At 37.2% G+C, this 19983-nt stretch overlaps 1 protein-coding gene across 1 annotated transcript in view; it reads left to right on the top strand.

Annotated features, from left to right (window-relative positions):
- The window catches only part of LOC125228346 (ras-related protein Rap-2b), a 74382-nt gene that overhangs the window by 45390 nt on the left and 9009 nt on the right, over positions 1 to 19983 (top strand). Inside the window, exon 2 of the mRNA XM_048132880.1 lies at positions 3431 to 3863. Within this exon, the coding sequence (XP_047988837.1) occupies positions 3431 to 3863 (433 nt within the window). The remainder of the gene's footprint in view (positions 1 to 3430; positions 3864 to 19983) is intronic.

Here is a 19983-nt window from a genome sequence, read left to right as displayed (position 1 = left end):
AGGGGTTGAATGAAAACGAAACTGTGACATTGCAGTGACAGGTTGCCAGCCTCTCGCCTACGCCACAATTTAACCCATATCCCATAGATAGTCGCCTTCTACGACACCCACGGGAAGAAAGGGACTCGTATATCACGGTTACTTAAACAAAAAAAAATCGTTAATGTTAAAACGTTAATATTCAGAATCACTTGATAATACAGTATGCCCATGTTGACCACTCAGTTGCTTTTGGTAGCTCTAGTTTTTTTAAAGCAATTGAGTGGTTAAAGTAATCGTCTAGTTTTCAAGCAATTTCAAAATCGCTTGTATTCCGTCAAATGTAGCTACTTAAATACTTAGGTATTTGTTTATAAATAAACTGTATGATACTTACACTGGATTTAAAAATATAACACACCTGCGCTCTTGCGAAACAAACATGCTTTGTATTTGTATTGCCTAGAGTATTTAGAAAACTGAATAAAATATCGGCCAGGAAAACTGTCCAAGGTTTATCCTTTAATTGAAAACGACAATGCAACCATTTTAATTTTAGACGCGACGCGTTGAACAGATAAAACCCGCCATTTTGTAGCACAAAGCGCTTTATGATTGATGAATGGTGCCGATTCACCTGTAATCCTACGAGATTCGAGCCTTTTATAATGTTAAATTTATGTGGATTTCGAATATGATTTATCTACTATTCAGTAGGTAGACTGCTGTTATCAAAATTCTGTAGGCTTTTCCACCGGTAGGACTATGGAATAGATTTATGTACGGTCAACTAATTGGAACCCTAGGCCACTCTACAACCATGTCAAAATGACAAGCAGTAAGAGATTTTTACAATCTGATTTATAACGTCACTATGACATAGTTCTACTTGACTGTACCTGTATAATCATAGTAATTTCTTCAAAAAAGGAGTGCAAATGTTTCTATGGGTCAGAAACGCGCAGGTGACACCCCTTGAGTTGCAGGCGTCCATAGGTCATGGTGACCGTTTTCCATCAAGCGGACCGTATGCCTGTTTGCCACCGACATGGTATATAAAAAAAGCTATAAAAAGCTTTTTCGAATTTTGCATAAATTATTATAGCATGTACCGTAATTATATGCAATTAGATAATTACTCTAATTCAAATGGGACTAATATATTTACATGATTTCAAATTAAACTACGACGTACTCCGACAGAATCCTCCAGTAACAAAATAGGCAATATCTCATAGATAACTAAAGCTATTATTCAATCCCATTGTGGTACGAGTATAAGTCAACTAGGGTATAAGGGCAATTAAACAAGAAAATTGAAGCGAACATTCCGAACAAGTTGTAACTGCGACCCGGGATAACCGAGGAATCCCGCTAATTCTTGTGGTGGCCTCTTATCTAATCTGATTTTAATATTTAAGGGGATCGTTAGTTCTCTATTATCTTAGCATGTATTAAAAGGTATTGATATTGATGTGTTAAAAACCTATGTTACTTTAAAGATGGTAAACAACCAGGAAAATGTATGTAGGTTTTGGATATAGTAATTTAAATGAACATTTTGAAGCGCTGTAACTTTTTTAATACAATTAATGTTATTTATGTCTATTTTGCGTTATTAGGTACAGTCAACCAATTGGAACCCTAGGCCACTGTAGAACTACGTATGTAATAGTGACGTTATTATTATTATTTATTTTTTTTTATACTACGTCGGTGGCAAACAAGCATACGGCCCGCCTGATGTAAAGCGGTCACCGTAACCTATGGACGCCTGCAACTCAAATATTAATGAGATTGTAAGAAATCTCTTACTGCTTGTCATTTTAACATGGTTGTAGAGTGGCCTAGGGTTCCAATTGGTTGACTGCACATGTAAAATTATTGTTATTCCTCCTATATAATTAAAAAATAACAAGGCAAAACAGTCTTCATTCTTGAATGTAAACATTTGATATGCGTTCCATTGGGAAAAGGAATTCGAATTTACGCAAATTAGCTGTAACATTATCTTCAATGTCAGTATTCGAAATAATTGAGAAATCTGCAATTCATGTCTTCGTTACGCTTCTGTGATTTTAGAACTAGGCTATATAAACACATTTCAGGAAAGGGTGTTTCTTTAGTTACCTAAATCATTTACAAATTCATAATACCTAATATAGGCTAAACAGAGCCAATTATACTAACCACACATACTATAGCATCCACCGGCAAATGGGTTAAATGTGTTTTCAGAAGATATTGTCTAAACGAAATATAGTTGTTATATGATACATACATACATACAATCACGCCTGTATCCCATAAAGGGGTAGGCAGAGCACATGAAACTATTAAAGTCTAGTTATATGATAGCCGTATAAATTTTAAGTGTGGTGACAATACTTCGGACGTAGAGGTTTGCAATATTTCTAAAATGTTTCGTTAAGAAGATATCTTCAAAAGACGCTATTACTCCACCAGACGCAAATATTCCGGTTAACCCTGTAGTTAAAATGTATGAAGCAACCAATTATTTTCGTGATTTCAGGGCAGGTTCCATAGTAAAAGTTGCTTAATATGACATTAAAAGCTGTAGGTAACACCGTAAGTTATTGCAAGAGATAAAATAAAAACCTTGTATAATGTTAGACATTTGGCTAATTCGCAGCCCGCCAGATAAGGAACCGGGTACCCTCATTGTTTATCTATCGCCCGAATACATTAGTGGCTTTTTTCGCGGAGTTTTATCGAAGGACGCCGCCATATTTCAGTGAACTACGCATGACCGATTTGCATGATAATCATTCGCTTTAGAAAAGCGGCTCACCTAGAAGCGACATTTGGGAATTCAATTCCTAGTCATTTATCTTGACAGCTTGACACGGTATAAAGAAACACAGTTATGAAGTATTTCCTCAATATCAAGTACGTTTTCACATTATCCGATCCGATATCGGATGTACGACCGATATCCAGTACATTTAAGCCACCATTTTTGATTTTTGATTTTGAAATCCTTCCGAAATCTGATATCGGATCGAATAATGTGAAAACGCACTAAGGGTTTTTACACGTGGCTATCTAAGATATCCGTATAAATTGGATTCCAGTCAAATTTAACTTTTTAGAAGCAAGCTGCAAATCGTTCCTACCTTCATTTAGTTTTAAATTGGTTTTAAACTAATGTAATCCACGACGCAAATCTTCGAATTTGTAGGACTTGATGGAGAGTTGTAGTAGGTGGCGATCACAATAGATCAGAAATGGTCGCAGTGATACATAAGGCGCCCTGAAGCCTTACATAGCCCCTAATCAAGAAGAAGAAGAAGAATCCACGACGCAACATGATTTACAGCTCGCTGGGAATAAATTCCTGTAAACGTTTTATCTAATTTATCTGCAATAATTACGAATATTTAAAAAAATATTTGAAATGGAGAACTGATTGCAGCTTCTATTGTTACAGGACCGAGCGAACAGAAGAGACAGTCGCCAGTAGTACCACCCTCACCAACAATGCAGTGCGCCACAAAATAGTAGTCCTAGGTGCCGCTAAAGTCGGCAAATCCTCGCTCATAACACAATTCCTCTACAACACATTCTCCCCCAAGTACAAAAGAACGATCGAAGAAATGCATCACGGAGACTTCAACGTCGCTGGCGTCAGATTGACATTAGACATATTAGACACATCTGGGGCTTACGAATTCCCTGCCATGAGAGCTTTGTCCATGCAGTCGGCGGATGCCTTTATTCTAGTATACGATATCACGGATCCTGACAGCTTCGCTGAGGTGCGGACGTTACGGGATCAGATTCACGAGACAAAAGCCAGTACGGCCGTGCCAATAGTGGTAGTGGGAAACAAAGTGGACTTGGCAGAGACAGGAGCGAGACAGGTAACTTTCATACTTAAGGACTGTTCAATTTACTAAGGGGATGTTTGATGATGGGAATAAAAGACTAATATTATTTTATAATATATTTCTAAGAGAGCAAAATCAACAACTCTGTTTAAGACGCCCTCTTGGCATAGAAGAAAGTTCGTACCACAGATACATTACTAGTGAGACACAAGTACCATAGATAAGTTATACTAGGAACCTAACAGCGGACACTTAAAAAAGCATTTTTTTTTTCTGAACTAAATGAGCAAAGACCGATTCACAGGACACGGAAAGATTCAGTTCATTTCGGTCATTGATGGGATTTTATTCCTAACAGTTCATAGTTCGTGTCGTGAACGAGCCTAATACTTATAATTATTTTAACAAGGTATTAGTATGGAAATGACGGCTGATAGAGAGGAATGGAGGAAGATGATCTGCTGCGCCGACCCCAAATAATAGGAAAAGGGCAAGGCATTTGCTCATCCGTGTAGAACCGAAGTCCCTAAGACCGAAGGCTGAGCTTCACATATAGCTGAACGCCCAATGGTTCTAAGAAGTCAGTGCTCCAATTAAATACAGCTTACTTTATTCCACCCCAATTTTTTAAATGTATTTATAGTATAGAAAATATGAAAGCGGAAAGGAATGTTGAATAATTACCATATTTCTGTTCAATAAATGTAGATCAATGAGAACATCACGAGTAATTAACCAACTCCATTCACAATATAATTTAAAAATTTTGCGGCATAACAACATTTTCATTGACTATTTATATAAAATAATGTAGCGGACGAATTAACAGCACGTTTCACAACAAAATATTTTAACAACGCAAATACTAACGTCATCAAGAAACAATTTAACGCTTCAATGTATGTAATTAAAAACAAAACATGATGCTTTATCGAACACGTTCATGAGTTATTTGTGGCCCTTTATCTGACAAGGGTCCTCATGCTTCAAATGCATTAAGAACGTTTCATCTGACACTCCAGCGGAATCATCATCATCCTCCTTGCGTTATCCCGGCATTTGGCACGGCTCATGAGACCGGCTCATTTGACAGCTAATCCCAAGATTTGGCGTAGGCACTTATTTTTACGAAAGCGACTGCCATCTGACCTTCCAACCCGAAGGGTAAACTAGACCTTATTGGATTTAGTCCGGTTTCCTCACGATGTTTTCCTTCACCGAAAAGCGACTGGCAAATATCAAATGACATTTCGCACATAGATTCCGAAAAACTCATTGGTGCGAGCCGGGGTTCGAACCCGCGACCTCCGGAACGAAAGTCGCACGTACTTACCGCTAGGCTACTAGCGCTTCTGACACTCCAGCTGAAATCATGAAGAATATTTTCTCTTTAGAAATGGAACGCCACATTTGGTTTGTTGAAAGCAACTTGTGATTGTGATCGAAGAAGACACGTGTCTCCACACGGGGACTAGATATTTACAGTAGAATAAATAGAAGTCAGTGAGTGTATGAATTATTCTCTAAGAATACAAAACAAACTGGCACAAAAAATAGGCATGCACGAGCATTTTCAGAATTTGGGACCCCCCAATTAGTGTAGTCGTTAACAAAATTAACTCAATGTCAGCTTTGTGCCGATAATTAAGCATGCAATTTCAATAAAAATATTGTTTTTGTGTTAATTACGTAAACTTTAAACGATAATCTACATTCAGAATGTGAAAAAAGAGTAAATTTTTAGACAGATTTTATGCTTAATTGTCGTCACAAAACTGACAGCGAGTTAATTTTTGTTAACAACTTACGCTAATTGGGGGGATCCAAATTCTGAAAATGCCCGCACCCATTTGTTTTCAGTCTATTTCTCAATATTTTTTAACAGTAGATGTAATTAGAACTTTCAGATATTGTTAAGATCAAATATTAGCTCTAGATACGATTTCGATCGGATATAATTATACTTATCTGTATCAAACAAATATCACAAAAAGACAGTGTCAAAACTCCATACTACGTCAGTGTTGACTAGTGCCAATACGGTTCATGTATGTCTATAAAAGTATATAAGAACCATATTTAACTCGATCTAATATTTGATGTATCTTACTTATCATCTTAAAGTTGGAATCAGGGATAATGTTCCGTGTAAATAATTCACTAACTAGGTATCAAAGTACGACTATCTACGTAACAAGCGGGATTAGTTGGGCAACAAAGTGGTACAAGAACAAACAAGTTTAGTCCAACGTCACGACATGTCCCCGGAGCCCTGAGGCCCACGTCTCACACACATACTTGGTCTCAGTGTGCGTAGCCGAATGCACAATCGCTCACGAAACGCTCACGATAATATGTCTTTCGTAGCTATCTATTTCTATCGCTCTTGCGTATTGGCGTGACAGAGCCAGACTATATTTCTGCGGCGTTTCGCGTCGCAGAAATGCCATTCGGCTACGGGGCCAGGACCGCTTCGTTCTATCCTGTTTCGTCATTAGTTGTAAGTACGCAAGTTTTGCTCGGCCGAGCAACATGCTTTGGCTGAGGCGCGTCTACATTAAATAGTTGCTGTGCGAGCACATTGCCTCGCAACATGCCTCGCCCTGTGTGGACCCGGTTACTAAATAAATTGTCATTATATAAATTATGTCGTCAATATACAAACCCTAGCTAGTACAGTATAGTCACTTTGCTAACTCGTAATGTGGACATCGGTAAAATACTAGTAACACTGTGCTCGTCTACATATTGTAACACACATTATTCTGCAGTTAGAATTCTACTCCTTCTATGAATAAATATGGGAACATACTCTTTTCACTAACTTATGTACCTAGGTAATTATGCTATGAAGAAAAAAAAATTATACACTGGACTATACCTATATATAAAATGTGGACAAAATATAAAAGTGAAGATTTTGACAAATCAGTCAGCCTGGCCAAAAATTAGTCATTGACGCACTCTTTATTCACATGTTGAAAGCTAAATATAGACGAACTGTAACGGTTAAATTCATAAAAGGTAAGTTCAGAGATCGCGGCTTTATCATTTCCTGGGATAGTAAGAAAGTGAGCATTTATTAAATTTGGGTCGTATAAATTGGGAGGAATACTTGACTTCGAATTGAAGTTAACCAATATCACGTTTTGTCGTCGAGGCGATAACAAATTGTGACCTTGACTAGACCGACGGAATATGTCACGAAAGTGACAAGTTCAGAAGGTAACGAAATAGAGCTGATAACGAAGCGGTTCCGAACCACTTGTATGAGCCAACAAACATCGATCCGAGTCAATCATTTTTGGAGCGCTCCCCGCGCCAATATTAGTGTTTACACTGTCGGCACTGAGCACACCATTAAATTATTCCCGTAATTGATTAATGAATTTTACAATGCTTCAGTATAACTGGTGCACAATGGCGTAGTAAATTAATTTGACAAACGAATTGGTAATAGTTATTTGATATACAAGGGGGCAAAGTTGTATTTTAACGCCGAGTGTGGAATTGAAAAACGAGCAAGTGAAAGGATTCTATAGTTGAACCACGAGCGAAGCGAGTGGTTCGAGAATAGAATCCTGAACTTGCGAGTTTTTTAACACACGAGAAGTAAAATACATTTGCACCCGAGTGTAACACAAAACTTTTCCCCTCACTATAGCGAGGAAACTACAACGCAAAAAATGCGTTTATCACTGCTTCCAGTAGTTCCACAGATGGTAAATCATCTTTATTACTAGATTCACCTGCTTTTATCAATTTTAAAGCAGTTAATTTGACTTTATTCAAGGTCAAATTACTTTACCCACTAGTGGATAAAATGCGTTTTTACCCGCTGGTATTAAAGGACAAAACACGTGTTTCCGAGGTAGTGAGGGGAAAAGTTTATTTACGGTTATTAAGTTTGTAACTAAGTGGGCGGGCGTTACATCAATTTATTTATAAGACACAACTCGTGCAATATAAGCTGAGCACAACAAAGATTAAATGCTCATGTTTATATTATTGTTTAGAACACAAGACTTGCCGTATTCGTATAATAATTGTGAATAAGGGCCTATTTAGACGGTACAAGAACTCGCATACGAGTTTTGTTACATTGCGGTATTTGATGGCTGTGCAAACTTGTATGTAGCCTCAACAGCCCGCAATGTAACTAAAATCGTATGCGAGTTCGCACGCCGTCTAAATCGGGCCTAAGAGATTGCAATGATACCGATCAGTCAACGACAAACGTGACATTTCTTCAAACAATTTGTGATACAAACATAACCACACACAATTTGTTATCGTATTTACCTTTATTACATTTTGTATTCATCGCAATGTAAACAATGCGTGCAAAGGTTCCTATGTATAATTTAATCGGACTACCCAAAGCGTCCATACCTTATTAGTCATAAATAGCGATTGAGTGGAAAAGGGTAAGGACCAAATCAGTGTTTCTGTAGGTACTCACGTAGGCCTGGCTACGTGCCGCACGTGACTGAAATGGCGCCTTTCAATATATTTCAGGCATGTAGTGCTTATTCTTGGAATTTATAAGAATAAATCGGTAGTTACATGTCTAGAATAAATTGAAATGCGCGCATAGTCACGTTAAAATGAATTCGTGTTCAGAAAGATACAAATTGATATGATATAAGTAAGGCCCAATTGGAACTTTTATGTATATTTCAGTGATTCTTACTGGCAATTTAGTTAGGTATGAAGATATTATGTATGTACAATAAGTACCTCGTGGTGCAAGCGTGAAGTAAACGTAAGCGTGGTGTAAGTATATTTAGGTTTTGATGTAGGTGTTTGAAGTGCATTAGTAACGTACAATTCATTTTTAACTATGCCTAATTTAAATTACGCTACACCGTTAAACTAGAATTTAAAAATCATGCACATTTTAGATGGTTTACAATGCAAAAATATATCAAGAGTTACTATAATAATAATGTACTACCTATAAGCCACAAAATCCACACAAATCTTGTGCCGATAAACCGCTTGTGCAAAAACATTATTTTTTATTCCTGTTTCCCGCTTTCACTGAAGTGCTTTTGTTGTTGTGGTTAAACTCAACTGGCAACTGCCGCAAAATTGAACAGCCTTCGTCGCAGGTGAAATTGATGGATTGGCGTACTGTTCAAGTTATTTGTTTACATTTCACCCTAGATTTGGTGAAAAATAAGGGCTTATAATTTATTCCCTAAATACAAGTAAGGTTGAAAATATGGGATTCATTTTGATTGCAACTAACAACATTTTTATTCGTAATTTTTAACACTAAAACGGGTCTTCAATCGTTACACTTGTTTGGTTTCATATTTCGAACGTGACGTTACGCTCGGCGATCGATTTCGCGACCTCCGGATTGAAAGTCCTTGCCTATATACTTACATACAAACATACAAAATGTTTCTATCTAAACGAAGTGAACAATCAGCATCAAGTGCTCGTAGTTCGCTGGACCCGCACAGAACAAAGGTACAATTTTAGGCCAGTTTGATGTCCGTTGCACGCTTTATAAAGAGTTTTGACAGAGAACGCCAAAGCGAATATTGTTATGAAATGTTCAATGCTCCATGCAAACAGTGAATCCTTTTCTAGGTCAATCCTTTTAGCGTTCTGTATTTTAGCTGCGGAAGTATGGAAGTGTGTGGGTCCAGTTGCAATTTGTTGGCAGCAGGGGCGGAATCGAATTTCCTGTGTGAGCGCTGGATGTCTCGGACACGACCGACATGCAACTATGTCAGCTGTCACGGCGGTTGCATTTGTGTTCTGTGACAGTTAATATGCGCTTAGAAGCATTTTTGTATTACAAAAACGGGTATCATACTAACCTACTTCACGTTTTGCTATTAAATACTAACATTAATCAGATTCTGTCCATCTGGATTGAGTAACTCCTTTCCTGTCCTTAAATAAAATACATCTGTTTATTTCATTTAAGGACAGTTTCTATGTTACAGCATCTAAATGCTGGAATAATGTACCTCCTCCCATAAAGTAAATTCATTTTCATTTTATTACCTAATATGCTTTAGGTTATATCTTATAAACAACAGAACCAACCTACAAACGTTAATAGACTGTTTGTATGTCAAGGTTAGTTAGATACTCAACTTTGCAGAAATATGTTACCATTTATTTTTACATGTGTGTTGATTATCATTGTACACTGGTGGTTATCTGTTGGATCTATACTTACTACCCTTATTTTTAAATATGCCAATGTCATGCAATGTATATGACATGTTTGCATTCGTTTTTTTATTAAATACATACATTATATTGATGTTTAGTCAACATCATCAATGAATAGGGATATAATCATATTCAATGAACTAATTAGTTTTCTCAGCTACTATAAAAACAAATCCAAAATACTCATACCTGTCATAAGAACATGATATTCCAAAGTTTTATCAGAGTTATTTAAATGACTGCAAAGACGCCTACGTTGCTCCGAAGTTACTGTACTTCTATACTAACAATATTTAGTTCGCAAGTTTGTTAGCAATATAAAAAGTAGCTAAGAACTGAAATAACTATCGGTTAACTTCAGCAAAAAGGATTTAAGTACTATGAATAATTCAAAAATCCAGTAAACTTTCTGTATTTACATAAAACCTCAGAATCACACAATTTGTATATTTTTTCTACTCTCGAACTTTTCTTCGTCATTTACAAGGTCGTGCATCATAGATCTTTAAAACCCTACATAAAAGTCTGTTCCCCAAAGCTAGCCCCGCCGGCTTCCCGCGCACCTACGTAGTAACGAAAAAAATTAAAAAGCATTGTTTGGCTCTGTAACCATGGCAACGCACTGTTATAACGTTACTGCGTGGGTGCCGGCAGGCCGGCTGGGGCCGGCTTTGGACAGCTGGCGCGGGCGCTGGTAGTGCAAACCTTTGCGTCAAAATACAGGAAAAACTGTGAATTTCACGAAATTTATTCTAGAGAACTAGTAGTGTTATGGTTCATGGTCGTAAAAATATTGGGTTGGTAAGAAAGTAATGAGCGATCGATTGAATTCCACATACAATTTTTGAGAGAGTTCTAGAATCTTCTATGGTCGAAAGTATATAAAGGGCGAGTCGCACAGTTTCTCGTCAGTCATTCACTAGCTGTCGCCGAGCTAATATAAGGAAGAAAATGGACGAATTAAAAGTGCATGTAAGGCATTGCTTACTATATGAATTTCAGTCTGGCCATTCAGCCGCCGAAGCAGTGCGTAATATATGTCAGCGTGTTGCTCCTGAAGTTGTGTCTGAGGCCACGGCGAAACGATGGTTCCAGCGGTTTCGTAGTGGCGACTTTTCATTATCAGATCAACCTAAGTCTGGTCGACCGGTGAAGATTGATGTAGCCAAATTAAAAACCTTAATTGAAGGAGATCCGAGGCTAACGAGTCGTACTCTTGCTACCGAGTTAGGCTGCTCTCATGTCACCATAGAAACACATTTACACGAGTTGGGAAAAAACTACAAATACAGTGTTTGGATACCGCACGAACTTGATAGAGATCAACTAAACCGCCGTGCCGATATCTGCATACAACTTCTGTCTTTTCGCCGCACATTCAACTGGTTGGACCATCTTATCACTGGAGATGAAAAATGGGTCTTATATATAAATCACACACGCAAACGTCAGTGGCTAGCTCCAAACGAAAAAGGAATAGAGGCACCAAAAACAGAGCCTGACCCGAAAAAAGTTATGCTGTCCGTTTGGTGGGATATTCATGGTATTATTCACTGGGAACTCCTACCAAGTGGAATGACTGTTACCGCATCAGTATACTGTAATCAGCTTGAAAATTTAAACCAAAAAATCTGTCAGAATCGTCCACAGCATGCTAAAGTTTTTTTCTTACACGACAATGCTCGCCCACACATTGCAAAAGTGACTCGGCTAAAGCTATTGGAGCTAGGTTGGAAAGTGATACCTCATCCACCGTACTCTCCAGACTTGGCACCTACGGATTTCGCATTGTTCAGATCGCTAAGCAATGCCTTGAATGAAAAAAAGTTCGATGATCAAGCCCATCTACGACACTACATAGCTGAGTTTTTTGAATCTAAACCTAAGAACTTCTTCGCCGATGTTATTCATTCTTTACCAGAACGATGGAGACAAGTAGTAGATAACGAAGGCCGTTATATTTTTGATAAATGATTAAAATAATAAATTAAATAAAAATTACAATATTGGTTATGATTCGCTCATTACTTTCTTACCAACCCAATAGTATTTTATGCAACAGGCGTTTAAAGGAGGTCAAAAAAGACGAGTGGCGTGGGTAACAATTTGAGGCGAAGCTCGCACTCCCCTCCCTGTGTACTGTCACGCATTAAAGTTACGTGTTTCGAGCCAATCCAACGAAAGTAGGTTTTTTTTCAAAGGATGTTTGCTATTGTTTGCGTGACTAGGACACGTCCACACTTGCATATTTGTCAAGTACGCCAGATGACACAGATACAGACATGGGACAGACACGGGAGAGAAGTGGATCACTGGCGGTGCGTCCACTACATCCCTACTGTCCAATAGGCTACTTGACCCTTTTTTTAAAGTCTGTCTCATATGATTAAGTATTGTCCAATTAACGGAAATAAAATATTAGGATGTTTTATTATGACCTAAAAACAGCAAAAAAACATTTTAAAGTAGGTATACTTTTATTGGGTTGGTAAGAAAGTAATCATTTGTCAAAAATATAACGGCCTTCGTTATCTACTACTTGTCTCCATCGTTCTGGTAAAGAATGAATAGCATCGGCGAAGAAGTTCTTAGGTTTAGATTCAAAAAACTCAGCATTTACTGTCGTAGATGGGCTTGATCATCGAACTTTTTTTCATTCAAGGCATTGCTTAGCGATCTGAACAATGCGTAATCCGTAGGTGCCAAGTCTGGAGAGTACGGTGGATGAGGTATCACTTTCCAACCTAGCTCCAATAGCTTTAGCCGAGTCACTTTTGCAATGTGTGGGCGAGCATTGTCGTGTAAGAAAAAAACTTTAGCATGCTGTGGACGATTCTGACAGATTTTTTGGTTTAAATTTTCAAGCTGATTACAGTATACTGATGCGGTAACAGTCATTCTACTTGGTAGGAGTTCCCAGTGAATAATACCATGAATATCCTACCAAACGGACAGCATAACTTTTTTCGGGTGAGGCTCTGTTTTTGGTGCCTCTATTCCTTTTTCGTTTGGAGCTAGCCACTGACGTTTGCGTGTGTGGTTTATATATAAGACCCATTTTTTATCTCCAGTGATAAGATGGTCCAACCAGTTGAATGTGCGGCGAAAAGACAGAAGTTGTATGCAGATATCGGCACGGCGGTTTAGTTGATCTCTATCAAGTTCGTGCGGTATCCAAACACTGTATTTGTAGTTTTTTCCCAACTCGTGTAAATGTGTTTCTATGGTGACATGAGAGCAGCCTAACTCGGTAGCAAGAGTACGACTCGTTAGCCTCGGATCTCCTTCAATTAAGGTTTAATTTGGCTACATCAATCTTCACCGGTCGACCAGACTTAGGTTGATCTGATAATGAAAAGTCGCCACTACGAAACCGCTGGAACCATCGTTTCGCCGTGGCCTCAGACACAACTTCAGGAGCAACACGCTGACATATATTACGCACTGCTTCGGCGACTGAATGGCCAGACTGAAATTCATATAGTAATCAATGCCTTACATGCACTTTTAATTCGTCCATTTTCTTCCTTATATTAGCTCGGCGACAGCTAGTGAATGACTGACGAGAAACTGTGCGACTCGCCCTTTATCTACTTTCGACTTCAAGGACGATTATAAAGGACCAGCAGAGTCCATATTAAATACCGTACCCCGTTGGCAGCCGTAAATTTATGTCACTAGATGTCACTAAGAGTGTCATTTGAATAAAAATGTCGTTTTTTTTTAAAATACGCACGCGGTAGTTCAACGGCATTACAAGTGATACAGTGAAAAGTATATAGATGACGCTAGGGGCCCGTGTCATGTTTCAGTCCCTGTTTACAACGCAAGCCATCGTTCTTATTTTGAATTATGACAATCATGCAAAAGAGTACCATACTGTCAAATTTTCTATCTCTTTCATTTTGAGCGTGACGTCAATGATTAGTAATATTACTTTCAATATATTTAAAATTTAGATTTTAATGAGGCCATTTCGAACGGTGTTTATGATAGATATCATGTTGACAATCAATCTCCTGACCGTCTCGCTCATACCAATCCTATCCTATATTTGAACGAGTGCGACCGAAACAGTTGAGTATTATTGAAGATTTTTGAATGTCTAAAATCTTATTGGTAGTTGTCGAAAACCCGCTTTTTCCATAAAGTGTTGGCGCGACGTCAAGTGGGTGATAGGCGTACGAGCAAGTACGCGTTGGATGGTCGACTACTATGCGCAGCGGTTTTTACGCGTACTTACGGTGACACACAATCGAAAAAGGTCGTCGAGCCATAAGTACGCATACCTGCTCGTATCGTACGTTTATCACCCACTTCAGTTCAGACTGTGTTTCGATCGGCGTTTAGCGACAATGATTATCAGCTCGGCTTCATGGCTTTACGAACCTTAGCTCGGACCATCGAATATGAAACTTATAAACTTCTTTATACACAAGGGTATTAAAGAAGTTTATAACCAGGTGCTCCATGACACCATTGCACCAATCTGTCGCCAGCACCGCTACACTTCAACGGCCAAGTCACACAACATCCATACTAATATTATAAATGAGAAAGTGTGTGTGTCTGTTTGTTTGTCCATCTTTCACGGCAAAACGGAGCGACGTATTGACGTGATTTTTTAAGTGGAGATAGTTGAAGGGATGGAAAGTGACATAGGCTACTTTTTGTCTCTTTTTATATCCCCCCACTTCCTTAGAATGGAGGATGGAAGTTTGTGGAGAGATTTTCGAATTTAACGCGAGCGAAGCCGCGGGCAAAGGCTAGTTAACTATAATAATAAAGAAATCGCAGTAAGGAACTTTATGTAGATTTCATTACTTTTTAGAGATAAACAAGCAGCTCCATCAAGACGGCTATTTTGAACAGACTGTTTTTGGTGGGATATACATAGGCATAGGTATATAACACTAACAAGGTATCTATTGTCTTAGTCCGTTTTCACATTATCCGATCCGATATCGGATGTCGGAAGGATTTAAATGGGAAAAATCCAAGATAGCGCCTGTAATGTATGGGGTATCAGTCCTACATCCGATATCGGATCGGATAATGTGAAAACGCATTTAGTCTCATTAATTATTACTTATGTCAGAGTTTCACTAATTATTTCCTTTTATTCATTTATTATCTCAGTTTAGGTTTATACGAGTACCAAACGAGTAGTATACGAGTAGAAAATATATTACCAAAACAATACAAACTATCATTAATTTATTATAAAAACGTAAAACGTAATCCAAAGTGTCACACCTGGCGGCCTAACTATCCGCGTTGTGTCCAAGACGAAGCCTGACCGACGAAGCTAGCAAGTCTCTCTACATGTTAGCTGAAATACTGTCAAACCATTCACTGTGATTACTCAGATTATTATAAGCAAAATGATTATCGAATGAACTTTCTGGACAATTGAGATGCATGGGCGCAGTCGAAACCAGCTCGCCTCTTCAGCCGTGTCCCGTTGAAAATCGGAAAGATTCTTTTCCTTAGCACATTTAATGTTTACAAATTGGATTCGCCTTCTGTCACCTAAACTGGTAATTTTATGTATGAGGTCATTGGTCATACAATTATTAATTTATACAGTTATTAATTCTGTATCTCTACTCGCATTGCTGCTGCGATTCTAAAATATTTAATATCCATATTATGAATATTCAATAAAGCATACAATGACATTTGTGATGTGACATGGATGTCACATCTGTTGGCACAATGATTGCGTTTTGTTGAACGTATTTGAGCTCAACATATAGGTTTATTATCACTAAGTATATTATATTAATGAACAACGAAACGGATGTGACATTTTCCTAGTCCACCAACGTCATCTAGTAATTTTATTTGGAAATAATTAGACAACATGCGAACAAACTTAGCCAGCGAAGCGATCACAACTACGTCGAGGCCGACAAAAAAATATAATTTGTAAAAATTGTGTTTTGAGCCAATATTTTGATATTAAAATAAAGTTTTTTGATAGTTATTCATAGTATAATATAAAAACAAGTAAAAATATGTGTGAAAATATGTTTTTTTCCACTCCCGGGTTACGAAACAACGCCATCTAGTTTTAAAGCAAAAACTAAGCTTTTTTGAGGGGTACGCTTTTTTGTATGGGCTATATCAGTCTAGTATTAAATGGTCCTTGAGCTTATGTTACCTCAGCTTTGAGATATGGCGTCATATTTTGGGGTAACTCTACAGATCGACTAAGAGCTTTTAAAGCCCAGAAAAAATGTTTACGTTCGTTGTGTAATTTACAAATAGACGATACATGCAAACCACATTTCATTAAATATAATATTCTAACATTGCCTTGTCTATATATCTTTGAATCAGCCGTCTATGTCAAAAATAATATTAGCCAATTCTCTGTTTCCAATAGTGCTCGGCGATGTAACCAAGTTTACACAAGTTCCATAAAAACGGCTCTTTTTGCGAAAAGTATTTTCGGTATGGCACCTAAGATTTACAATAAATTACCAAACAACATACTAGAATTAGGTGACATAGTAGATTTAAAAAAAAGTCTATTTAAATTTTTGGCAAGGAAAGCCTACTATTCTATTAAAGAATTTCTCTCCGATTCTGAATTGTAGATGTATCATTTAAATAAGGTTTAGTCTTAGGTCTTATTTGTTAAATATTTGCTGCATGCTCAATCGCCACTAAAATATTTGTATGCCTACAGGCAAAGCATAGCGACACTGACACAACTCCATGTAAGATCTATATGTACACTCTCGACCATAGCAGCATGGAAACCACTAGGTCGATTATCGCATGCACGTGCCTGCGGTCGGATTGAATAAGGTGTTCAAATATTTACCGAGATGGCGTTGCTGGCCAAACGGACTTATTTAACGAATTAAAAATCAAATTTTCGTTTCTGAATAATAATATAAATGGAGTACATATAACGTAATATTATTTACCCAAATAATAATAGTTATATACCATTAGAAGTCATCTGTAATATCTTATAGCAAGAGCTGTTATAATCTGTGGTCTTACGTAGTACTTATCAACCAGTGTAGCAACTTTTATGACTAAGTGGGTATGTGACCACTTGCTCACTTATAATAGTCTTAAGTGCCATTGACTCATTGAGACTTAAGCCATTTATACCAATTATCGGCATCACTAAATTCTCGAAACAAACATCATACTGATAAAAATATTCTTCACAATTAAGTACCTAACCTAACCTTTAGTAAAAAGTGCATGATAATATTGATAATTGCAGCGGTAAAACTGGTCAAGCAAAGTTCGTTGTGCCGGTTGGAAACAATGATAATTTACTAAGTTATACAATACATATTATTTTCTGCCCGTCATGTGCACGGGTATTTGTGGGTTCGCACCAACGAAATAGATATTGAAACAGTCGCCGTGGTCGAAATCGGCCAGGAGAGTAGTATCGTATTATTAAGTTAGAAAAGTGCCTTATCAATAGCCGATAACGGGCACAATCACAATGGGTTTCTTAAATACTTCGAGTTTTAGCATTAGACCATCGTTTGATGTGCCTTTTGATTAGAACTAATTTGAAATAACGCAATTAAATGCGCCGAAATGTGACTATTACCGTTCTTACTATTACCTATTATATCAAATAGGTATTTTGCTTTTACATTTATAAATAATAGTTAAATTTTTGTCGTAATCGTGTTTCGATTATTAGCCATGTCAACACTGTTTATCATTATTTCATTATACGGTACTAGTGATAAAAATAACCAAGAATTAGGTAAATAAAATCACTTTCACAGTTATTAAATACTTACTTATTGGGTGGACTCGTATTTTAGATTCTCCTTAGGAATTCATAAACATTAAACCACTTATTAATCTTATTATTATTAATCCTTTATTTAGAAGTCATTTTAATTATACTTAATGGCATACATACATACATACATATAATCACGCCTGTATCCCATAAAGGGGTAGGCAGAGCACATGAACTACTAAGTTTCTGTGCCACTCTTGGCAAAAAGGGGTTGAAAGAAATCCAAATTGCGACATTGCAGTGACAGGTTGCCAGCCTCTCGCCCACGCCACAATTTAACCCATATCCCACAGTCGACTTCTACGACACCCACGGGAAGAAAGGGGGTGGTGAAATTCTTAACCCGTTACCACACGGGACCGTCACCACACGGGACATTAATTGCATATTTATATTATTACATTACATCTATAAATATTTTACTAGTTGAATATTTTTAAACCGACAGAAGGAATCTAACTTAACAATATAGTATGTTTACCTTGCTAGTCTCTGTGTATTACACATGCTGACAATCAATTGAAGAAATCAGAAATCAGTTATTTGATTAGCAAAATTATGCCACCAACTATCTATAATAGGGCTGTTATTTAGTTCTTCAAAATGGCAAGCACCTAACATTTTATTGAGATTAAAGCTTAAGTAGCATTTCTGCAAAACGGAAAAGGATTGACGCTTCACCACAATAAAAATAATAGGTATTAAAATAGAAGATCGGACTGCTATGTAACAAAGTATTATAACAGAATATTAATTAATAAAAGAAGCAATTTTAAATATTTACTACGAAGGTATTTGCCTGAGCGTAGTGAAATCTAGATTCAAAAGCCCAAGGTGAAAATATATTTACTACCATGTGCACTGTTGACGTCAACAGAACTAAACAAATTATTGTGTATCAAAATTATTTTTAAACCTAAAAAAACACTTACAGAAGGAAAACATTTAATTCCGCGCCTAAATAGACTTGGTGATGTAAATGTAATAAGGTCCTTTTCATCTAAAATTTTAACAGAAATTCAGACCTTACTGCATATGAAGCATAATATGGACCCTTCTCTATGGAAAACCACATTAGAAAATTGTGACTTTCTCCCTTATAGCAGGGAACAAACAGAGTTGATGGTGATTAAAAAAAAAGATTATTTGTATATTGAAAAATACAAAAAAATGCTTTGAAATTAAAACAAGTTATAATTATATGATAAATCGAGAATCCGATCTTCTATATATCTTACGTATTTGCCAGCTGAAACCTCGAAAGTGTTATATTACTGACCTGATTAAGTATTTGCTTATCTAATAACGACATAACTTCACTGCAGGTTAAATAGAGAAATAAAAAAACTGTGCTGTAGTGTAGATAACAATTTATACAGAGTGGCCTTGGATGGAATGCGCTCATATAAGTAGATAAACTCAGTTTACCTAATAAAAATATTATTTTATTTTAGAAAACGAACAAAACTGGGTAGTTTTTCCACACTGTATAAATTTGAATTCTACTGTCGTGACATACTTACTTAGTGATTTTGATAAAATGACACTTTAATTACATTATTATCCACAAAATATATTTTTTTTATTGTTATTGATCACTAAACACGGAATTCACTAAACACTACTTATAAGATGATACACACTAATACTTTGTGTAACCTCCCTCGTTATTAATAACTACCTCGGGATCTCATTGATGTTAACTAGGTTTTGACACAAATCGGTACCGCGAATATTGTCCCAAATTTTTAAACAATGTGCTTCCAATGCTGCCGGTGTTCTTTCGTTTTGATTGTCCCATCGTTGGACAATGACACCCCATAAATTTTCTATTGGGTTTAAATCGGGTGACCTTGCAGGCCAGGTGACCTTGATGTCATTTTTGTGTTGACCAAACCACTCCTTTACAGTACGCGAACAATGTATCGGGCAATTATCTTGCACAAACGACAATACCGGCAATTCAGTCTCAGGATACACGTTTCGAACTGTAGGTAACATCGTATTTTCCAACACGTCCACGTAATTGTCACTATTTGCGCGGCTAGGTATCCTGACTAGTTCTCCCGGACCGGCTGCAGTCATCCAACCCCACATGTTCACGGTGATGCGACCTGACTCCATATTGGGCACGACACGCTCATTGTCATACCG

This window comes from Leguminivora glycinivorella, chromosome 7, assembly GCF_023078275.1.
Source record: "Leguminivora glycinivorella isolate SPB_JAAS2020 chromosome 7, LegGlyc_1.1, whole genome shotgun sequence".
Lineage (NCBI taxonomy): Eukaryota > Metazoa > Arthropoda > Insecta > Lepidoptera > Tortricidae > Leguminivora > Leguminivora glycinivorella.
This window is presented reverse-complemented; position numbering and strand designations above follow the sequence as displayed.